This window comes from Narcine bancroftii, unplaced genomic scaffold, assembly GCF_036971445.1.
Source record: "Narcine bancroftii isolate sNarBan1 unplaced genomic scaffold, sNarBan1.hap1 Scaffold_310, whole genome shotgun sequence".
Taxonomy (NCBI): Eukaryota; Metazoa; Chordata; class Chondrichthyes; order Torpediniformes; family Narcinidae; genus Narcine; species Narcine bancroftii.
Window position 1 is genome coordinate 129,067 of NW_027212048.1, and position 10,303 is coordinate 139,369.

The 10,303-nt window shown below is 44.2% G+C and overlaps 1 protein-coding gene across 1 annotated transcript; it reads left to right on the forward strand.

Moving 5' to 3' along the window:
* The first annotated feature begins 75 nt into the window (after window positions 1–75).
* On the forward strand, window positions 76–9,517 carry LOC138750952 (endogenous retrovirus group 3 member 1 Env polyprotein-like). Its single transcript, XM_069913058.1, has 2 exons — window positions 76–1,913; window positions 6,971–9,517. Exon 2 carries the CDS (start codon window positions 7,282–7,284, stop codon window positions 8,983–8,985), a length of 1,704 nt encoding a protein of 567 aa, XP_069769159.1. The 5' UTR covers window positions 76–1,913; window positions 6,971–7,281; the 3' UTR covers window positions 8,986–9,517.
* Window positions 9,518–10,303: the final 786 nt, after the last annotated feature.

Below are 10,303 nucleotides of genomic sequence, written 5' to 3' on the forward strand. Positions count from 1 at the left end.
CAGCGTCCAATCAAATAGCGGCCTCACCGAATCAACCCGTTGCCTCGCGTAACTGAAGCAACCAATCAGCGAGCGAGCGAGCGAATACACAGGTGAACCCAATCAGCATCAGAAGACAAATCAAGCAGTCGAAGGATCAGAAGACCCTTCGGCCCTTCCACTTTTTACTAATCCAACAACAATCAAATCCTTGGGAAACACAGGAACACTTTGTCTTGGCTCCAGGATTCCTCTGATCTCAAGCAATACATTGTACCCCAACTGCAAGGGAGACTATTTATTCTCAATCTTTCCTTCATATTTATTACCGCTTCCAATTTAATGTCTGCTACTTTTTTCAAAGTATCTACATCTAAGTTCAATGTATATGATCCCTCTACGAGTGGGTACGGCAATAAACTCATCACAAGTCCATGGATCCCAATTTCAAATGCACCTTCAAAAGCGGAGAGAATTCCAAGGATATTACATTTTCATTGAAGACATTTCTTAAAGTCTAAGCAGCTGATTGGTTATTGGGAAATTGTGACACTTGGTGTTCGGCTCCTTTGCATTATCCTCTCTCGATCCGTGCTGCTGTGTCCTCTCATAATGTTGTAAGGTCATCTCCCTTTTTACCAACGACCAAGAGATCCACATTCAAACTTTCCTTCTATCACCTGCTTAAAACACCCCAGAAACAAATCTGACGATCTTTGTGCACTTCTCATGCTTCAGGTAAGGAAACTGTACACGTGACTCCCGATGTAAGATGAGCAAGACCATTCGATGTGAAATTGGAGCGTGCGCGCTACTGTGATGGGTGGAAAGGTGGACACACGCCCAAAAAATCAAAGTCAAAGACTCCTTTATTACACTGGCTGCTCTGCTTCTATTCTCTCCCTGCTGCTGTCGACTGGAGTGATGTCACATCCATGCCGGCCTCCAATTGTTCAGTGTTCCCTTCTTTGTTGATTCCTGCCGTGCGCGTTGTCCCCTGGTATGAAAGTTGTTGGTCCCCGTGGACTCTGAACAGTTGCCACATTCGTCGGCCATCTTGTGTACAGGGTGGCATCCCAGTTAGCATGATGCCCCACCTTCCTAGAACCAGCGCTGTTCGCTGCTTTCGGTCGTCTATATCTGGGTCGTGGGGGCTGAATTTGCTAATGTTCTGATGTGCTGGTTTGAGGTGGTCAATGGTGAAAGTCTCTTCCTTCACACCGATATCCAGCACACTCACCATGATGTGTGGAATGTGTGATATAGAAAATTTAGGTTAAAAAGACTTAATTTAAAATGTGATGATTAATCATAAACAGGGAAGCCAGAACGGACAGAGAGTTTACTAGCAGTCAAGGACAGAAGGAGCTGCTGAATATGTTTTTTTAAACCTATCTTTTCATGGTCATAGTGAGAGACATGCAGGAGACAAAGGATTGATAAGAAGTGTGAGAAACAGAATTCAGTGAATGTAGAGTTCACAGCGTACGTAACGAACGTGATAATTAATAATGCAGTTATACTAGAATGTTTTTGTAATACTAACCAATTAAAACAGTATTAATAAGAAGGGGAAGGGCAAATAATAAAGGTATAAAAATCAATGCACTGTATGTATCGGGGCTTAACTGGTGAGAAACCAGTTGAGTCCAACTCTGCAGACTTGTAAATAAAGCTTGTCGTGTCATCAGTTTTGAAGAGACTCATGTGTGAGAAGTTTTATTTCTGACAAATGGGGGCTCGTCCGGGATCTACACTCCGGCGGTGAGGGGAGGCGAGAAGAGGGACATCGGAGGCGGTGCACCCCGCTGAATTCAGCGGCTCCTAGTCCCTTGCTCGTCGCTTCGGGCGGCTTGAGCGAGTGGTATCCGGACAGGGTGACACGACAAGACGGAGAGGAGAAGGGTGACGGTTCAATCCCCGGGAAGACACCGGTAAGTGACGACTTACGATTGTGGTGTGGGGATTGGGTAACAGGTGTAACGGGATACACCTGTTTGGATAAAAACCTAACGGAATAGATTAAGTATAGATCTTTTGTCGTTGTGTGAGGACCCTGTCGCGGGACTCTAGGATAGACCCCAGGGAAACCTCGGCGGTAACCGAAGGAGGAACAGCACCTCCGACGAAGTGCCGAGAAGAGAGGGGTCAACCCCAGGAAAACCTCAGCGGTAACCGAAAGAGGGACAGCACCTCCGACGAGGCGTCTGAGAGGAAGGGAGTAGGGTCCAGAGCGAGAGGGTCCTCAGCAACGATAAACAGATCTAGGTGGGAAAATGGGAGGATCAAAATCTAAGGGCTCGTCTGAAAATTCAGGACAATTCCTGGGAGTACCCCTTGACAGCCCTTTGGGGAGAATGTTTGAAAATTGGGATAGTAAAAGATATCGGGACAAAAACAAGAAAAAGATGGTCCAATATTGTCTCCTTTGGTCAAAACAACCTATTAAAGGTTCCTCGGTCTGGTGGCCGAAATTTGGATCTGATGAGGATTGGGTTAAACAAGCATTAAACATATATGTAAATTCGAGACCAAAGGTGAATCAAGAAGAGTCAGCATATGCATTTTGTTGGGTTCCCTGGCCAGGATCCTTAACAGAATGTTTTAAATTGAGAGTGGCAGGAGAAAAGAAATGGGAACCTCTGGACAACCTTCCCCCTCCTTATATTCCCCCGGTGCCTACTGCGCCCGAGGAAAGCTTATTACCGGAGGGGAAAGGTGATGAATCTGATTGCCCCGAAGGGGGCCGGGATAAAAAGGATGAATTAAGGGAGTCGGACCCTAAACTTCCACCGGTAAACCGACCCTGGACAAGATCCCAGACTGGTCCAGGACCATCAAACTTTTCAATAAACCTAAATCCCCTGAGAGAAGTTCCTATGGGAGGACCGGGAGGGGGAACAGGATATGTGAATGTTCCCCTAACTAGTACAGAGGTGCGGGGATTTAAGAAAGAAATGAAAAAGTTATTGGAAGATCCTATAGGACTGGCTGAACAGCTTGACCAATTCTTGGGACCAAACACATATACGTGGGAAGAGATGCAGGCAATAATGGGAACATTATTTTCACCCCAGGAGAGGCAGATGATTCGACGGGCTGCCCTCCTCATGTGGGAATATGAACAACCTGGGGACCCTAGACCCCATGAACAAAAATATCCCTTAAATGAACCCAGGTGGGACAAACGAACACCCGAGGGATTGGCAAGTATGAGACAATATAGAGAGTGGACAATTAAAGGGATACGGGAGGCTGTGCCAAAGGGTCACAATTTTACCAAGGCATTTGGGAACCACCAGGGGAAAGACGAGTCCCCTACTGATTTTTTGGAGAGGGTGAGAAAGAATGTCCAACAGTATGCTGGTGTGGACCCTAGTACACCAATGGGTGAACAGCTTATTCGAATTGAATTTGTTTCCAAATCATGGCAAGACATTAGAAAGAAACTAGAAAAGGAGGAGGACTGGAGTGAAAAACCCCTAAGTGAACTGTTAAAAAAGGCACAAAAAGTATATGTGCAGAGAGAAGAAGAAGATCAAAAGAAGGCGACAAAGGTTATGGTACAGACTATCCGACAGATGAATGCTGAATCCAGAGGGGAAAGAAAACAAAACCTTCCTCTAAACAATCCAAAATATCCAAGAGAGGGAAGACCCCGGAGGTTCGTTAAGTGCTATTACTGCAATGAGGAAGGACACTTTAAGAGGGAATGCCCCCGATACAAGAGGGAATTGCGTGCCCTCGAACTTATGGAAGAAGATTAGGGGTGTCAGGGGTTCCAAATGTTAGGGACCAAATATAAGAGGGAACCCCTGGTAAAACTAAAAATTGGTCCCAAGGGAGAAGAGGTGGTGTTTATGGTGGACACAGGAGCGGAACGAAGTAGTGTAATAACTGTGCCAATCGGAACTGAGCCTATAAAAAGTAATTTGACAATTTCTGGGATAGAAGGGGCTCCCAGAATGGTATCAATAATTCCCCAAGTAACAGTGAAACTGGAAGAAAGAGAAGGGGTACAAGACCTCTTGTTATTACCTTCGGCTGGATTTAACCTCCTAGGAAGGGACTTACAGGCTCTCCTAGGTTTGGGTGCTCTCCCTGTGGACGGAGAAGTGCGAGTCCACCTCTGCGCTTTAAAGGAAGAGGATGAACGGCAGATTGACGAGAGAGTCTGGTATAAGGAGGGAAATCGAGGAGGTCTGGACATCCCACCTTTACATGTCACATTAATACCAGGTCATCAGCCGGTAAGGAAACGTCAGTATCCTATTTCTTTGGAAGGGAGAAAAGGGCTACAGCCGGTAATTGAGACTTTAATACGAGACGGACTATTAGAAGAATGCATGTCACCTTATAACACCCCTATACTCCCAGTAAAAAAGTCAGATGGATCCTATCGCCTAGTTCAGGATCTAAGAAGTTTGAATGCTATTGTTCAGACCCGCCACCCAGTGGTGCCTAATCCCTATACTATTATGAGTCGGATTCCCCCAGACCATGAGTGGTTTAGTGTTATCGACTTAAAGGATGCCTTCTGGACTTGTCCGTTAGAAGAGGAAAGTAGAGATATGTTTGCGTTTGAATGGGAAAATCCATGGACAGGTAGACGGAGACAGTTTCGGTGGACTGTATTGCCCCAAGGGTTCACTGAATCTCCAAACCTGTTTGGACAAATGCTAGAACAAATCCTGATGGACTATCCACAATCTGATGATTCCCAACTAATGCAGTATGTGGATGATTTACTATTATCAGGACCCAAGGAACAAGAAATGAGGAGAGAGACCATTAGACTCTTGAATTATCTGGGGAAAAAGGGTCTACGAGTGTCCAGAAACAAGTTACAGTTTGTTGAGAAAACTGTGATATATCTGGGACACCAGATAAGTAAAGGACAGAAACGGATTACCCCTGAACGAATTGCGGGAATCACTAGAATGCCTTTACCCCGTAATAAGAAGGAAATAAGACAATTCCTGGGACTCTTAGGATACTGTAGGTTATGGATAGAGGACTACTCAGCTTTGGTGAAGTTTATGTATGATAAACTGACAAATGAAAATGACTATCCATTGAAATGGACCCAGGAGGAGGAGGGATGGTTCGAGGACTTGAAACATCGCCTAACACGAGCCCCAGTGCTCACTCTGCCCTCTTTAAAACAGCCCTTCCAGCTATTTGTCACTCATAACCAAGGAACAGCTGTGGGAGTTTTAACACAGGAAAAAGGCGGTCAGCGACACCCAGTAGCTTTCCTTTCCAAAATGATGGACCCAGTGTCTCGCGGATGGCCGACGTGTATCCAGGGAGTAGCGGCTGCTGCTCTGTTGGTAGAGGAAGCACGTAAACTTACTTTTGGAGGAAAGATGACTGTGTACACCTCCCATTCTGTGAGTGTTTTATTAACACAAACTGCCCATCGATGGCTGACTGATTCTCGCATATTAAAGTATGAAACCATTTTAATGGTTGGAGAAGATTTACAGTTTGCAAAAATTAATAGCTGCAACCCAGCTCAATTTTTATACGGCAGTGAAACAGAGAAAGAGGTGGAGCATGACTGTGTCGAGTTGACAGATCTTCAGACCAAGACCCGAGAAGACCTTTGCGATACTCCGCTGGGAGAAGGATATGAATTCTACATTGATGGCTCCGCCAGATGTGTTGACGGAATGAGAAGAAATGGGTATGCTATAATAGAAGGAAATACTTGGAAAGTAGTAGAATCCGCGAGACTACCCGGAAGCTGGTCAGCACAATCCTGTGAACTATATGCCTTGCAGAGAGCCCTCAGAATACTGGCAAAGAAAATTGGAACGATTTACACAGATTCCAAATACGCATACGGAGTAGTGCATACCTTTGGTAAGATCTGGAAGGAGCGTGGTCTAATTACATCAAGAAGAAAGGAATTGGCACACGAACAGATGATTACTCTGACTCTAGAAGCCTTAACATTACCCCAAGAAATAGCAGTGGTCTACATACCAAGCCATCAAAGGGGAGATAACCCGACAGCAATTGGAAACAGACTGGCTGATGAAGAAGCCAAAAGAGCAGCCATGCAACAAGAAGTCCGTTTGCTGACTTTAATCCCAATAAGGCAAGGCATAAAGACAGCTCCCATTTTCACTGCTAAGGAAGAAAAGAACATGGATCAGCTGGGCGCAAGCCAGTTACCTGATGGAACATGGAAAAACACCAGATGGAAGAATTGTTCTAAATAAAGAAATAACTCGCAATATTTTAAAACACCTGCATCAACAGAGCCACTGGGGCACCCAAGCCTTATGTGACACAGTGCTTCGAGAATATGTGTGTAAAGGAATCTACACCTTGGCCCAACAAGAGGTGCAAAATTGTTACCTATGCACAAAAATTAATAAGAAGATAATGAGGACAGGGACCATGGGAGGTCAACCATTAGCCATACGCCCTTTTCAACGTATCCAGATCGACTTCACAGAGTTACCTCAAGTTCAAAGATGGAAATATCTGTTGGTGATAATAGATCACTTTACCCGATGGGTAGAAGCCTTCCCAACAATAAATACTACAGCCTCTACAGTAGCTCGCCTCCTCCTAGAGCAGATAATCCCCAGATATGGTATAATGGATTCTATAGACTCAGACAGGGGTCCACATTTTTCTTCAAAAATCCAGCAATTGATTTGTGATGCATTACAGGTCTCTTGGAAATTACATACCCCTTGGCATCCACAAAGCTCAGGGAAGGTCGAACGTATGAATGGAACACTAAAAATCCAATTGACAAAGTTAATGGTGGAAACTAAAATGCCTTGGATAAAGTGTCTGCCCCTAGCCTTATTGAGAATTCGTACTGCCCCACGAAAAGATGTAGGGCTGTCCCCTTATGAAATGATGTTTGGGCTTCCCTTCTGGAGTACAGTTGAGGGGTGTCCCACCTTGGGGGAAGGGGATATATTTGTTAGGAACTATTTACAGGCACTGTCACGCTCTCTTACAGATTTACGAAAGAGAGGACTATTGGCACAAACACCGCCTCTAGACTTTTCTTTACACAAAGTGGAACCAGGAGACTGGATTCTTATCAAGACCTGGAAGACTGAAAAGCTCCAGCCCCAGTGGGAAGGTCCATACCAAGTTCTCTTAACTACAGAAGCTGCAGCACGAACAAGAGAGAAGGGGTGGACACACGCATCCAGATTTAAGGGACCTGTAGAGGCGCCACAGGACCCTGATACGAACTCAGATTGGACTTGTATTCCTGGAGAAAAACCTCTTACCTTACGATTTCGCAAAAAGACTTAATTCACAATGTTATTGTTATGTTCTTTGATTTTTCTTAGTTTGCCTATGTCTTTATCAGGTGTGAAATGTAAGAAATGCAGAGATACAGTGGTCCTGTTTCAGGACCACATTTGGGGAAGAAAGGAAGGTAATTTCATTTCCCATACCTCAGTTCCTGAGAAATGCTGGGCAGAAAATACCACCCAACATCCATATACCCCTTGTGTGGAAAAAGAAGGAAATAATATGGGTCATTATATACAGATTCCTAATACCACTCCTTTCCCTCTTAACGGTTGGAAAGGTGACTCAAGCCCACCATGCCCTGATGGACTCTGGTTTTGCATACACCAACGTACTGTTCCAATGAGAAGTTACACTCCACACTCGAGATTGCCTGTCCCTTTAAGACAGCCGGACTTAGTTCGAGTCCATCCAAATAACCATGTAAGTTTCGGTAATGCAATTGGGGGAGATAACCTTTTTGTAGATCTGGCAACTAAAATTGCAGGAACTTTTAATGTAACCAATTGTTGGGTCTGCGGGGGTCCACGGATGTCAGAACAATGGCCTTGGTGGGGAGAACCTCTCAATTCATTGACCATGATTTCCCGTATTTGGACAACTAACCGAACGAGATCAAGAGAAACCTGGTCTCTCTCTAACGTCCCCTCTGGTTTTTATTGTCTCTCACGAGCCGGCAAATACCCAGTAGGAGAAAGTCCCTGCAAGGCTGTATGGATTCGCATTTCGCCTGGTGTTTTCACTTGGTTTCCTAAACCTCAGACTTGGTTCTTATCCACTGTTTTTAAAACTAATTGCCTACCCCTGTCTAATAGCAGTATTCAGTTTTGGAATTGTACCACTTCCACCATCACAGGACCATACCAATCAAATCCTGTTCTTAAAAGAGTTTGGGAAAGGGAGTATGGAGTATCCCCAAATGGATTATTCTGGGAATGTGGTAATAAAGCTTATACTCGTCTTCCCTCACAGTGGAGTGGAACTTGTTTCCTAGGAATAATCCGCCCAGAATTTTTCCTTCTACCCCACGATCACGGTCATAAATTAGGCGTGAAGGTCTTTGATACATTACATCGTGAACCCCGCTCTACCACGGTACATTTGGGAGAATGGAGAGATGATTGGCCTCCAGAGCGCATAATTCAATATTATGGTCCCGCTACATGGGCTCAAGATGGATCTTGGGGTTATCGTACTCCTATATATATGTTAAATCGCATAATTCGCTTACAAGCAGTCCTTGAAATTGTTACAAATCAAACAGCTATAGCCCTGCAATTACTTGCATCCCAGCAAGGTCAAATGCGCTCTGCTATATATCAGAACCGTCTAGCCCTAGACTATCTCCTAGCCACGGAAGGAGGTGTATGTGGCAAACTTAATTTGACTAACTGCTGCTTACAGATTGATGATAATGGAAAAGCCGTTCGTAAAATCGCTGATAATATTCGTACATTGTCCCATGTACCGGTTCAAACCTGGCATCCTTTCCCACAATTTAATTGGATGGACAAATGGTTTGGAGGAACCTGGTGGCGTACCTTCTTGTGGGTCATCGGAGGTATTTTATTCCTCCTACTTATTTTGCCCTGTATTATTCCCTGTCTACGCAGCCTGGTGATTTCCATGGTCGAACAAGCTATGCAACCAGGGGGGATGGGAGACCCTGTAAGACTTTTATTTCAGCGTGAGATTAATGTATCATAAAACATTTCTCTTCCCTAGCTTAGAATCCCCATTCATATCTATACATATATTGAACACATTTTAAAGAGAGAAAGGGGTGGATTGTGATATAGAAAATTTAGGTTAAAAAGACTTAAGTTAAAATGTGATGATTAATCATAAACAGGGAAGCCAGAACGGACAGAGAGTTTACTAGCAGTCAAGGACAGAAGGAGCTGCTGAATATGTTTTTTTAAACCTATCTTTTCATGGTCATAGTGAGAGACATGCAGGAGACAAAGGATTGATAAGAAGTGTGAGAAACAGAATTCAGTGAATGTAGAGTTCACAGCGTACGTAACGAACGTGATAATTAATAATGCAGTTATACTTAGAATGTTTTTGTAATACTAACCAATTAAAACAGTATTAATAAGAAGGGGAAGGGCAAATAATAAAGGTATAAAAATCAATGCACTGTATGTATCGGGGCTTAACTGGTGAGAAACCAGTTGAGTCCAACTCTGCAGACTTGTAAATAAAGCTTGTCGTGTCATCAGTTTTAAAGAGACTCATGTGTGTGAAGTTTTATTTCTGACAGAATGAATGATACACACCCGTGAAGTCGAAGTCGAAGAATGGTTCGTTGAACTGGCAGCTCTGCTTATATACTCTCCCGCTACTGATGACAGGTCTTTCGAGACGGCAAAGCCAGCCTCGGATTGGTGGGTGTTCTTGCCATTGCTCATTGTTTCCCACTGTGCGGGATGTCACCTGGGACGAAGATGATTGGTTGCCGCAGGATCTGTGTAGTCACCGCGTTCGTCATCCATCTTGTGTACTGGCTTTCGTCCTGGTGAGCAGGCCGCCTCAAACATATATTGTGGAAGAATATGGACCCCATATTTACAAAGGGTGGCTCTAACATTCCCTTTCTCCTTAAGGCCTCAGTTTTTGAAAAGGAACATTAAAATACTTGGTTCTCCTGTTGGGGGTCCCTTGTCCTCATTTTTCTTCTTTTTCTTTTAGCAAGGGGATGGAGGGGAGATGGGGTGGTTTAATGGTGGGGGGGTTTCTTTATTCTTTCTTTTAACTATGACAAGTGTATTTATATTTTATTTGTGTTATTATTAATTGTGTGAATTCTTTGAGGATTTTATTTATAAATAATATTTTTTTAAAAATGATCAGAGGTCAATCCACAGGACGTAAAGTGGCCTAGAGCAACACTGGGGACACCCTCCTGCCCCCCACCACCCCAAATATCAATGTGATCCACTACGATCATTGACAAAATCATCGAGGACCCCTTCACCCGGCCAACAGCATCATCCAGCTATTCCCGTCGGGAAAGAGATCC

Bases quoted from the DNA above. Each gene is read 5' to 3' on its own strand.
- LOC138750952 (XM_069913058.1), top strand. From the start codon at position 7,282: ATGTTATTGTTATGTTCTTTGATTTTTCTTAGTTTGCCTATGTCTTTA.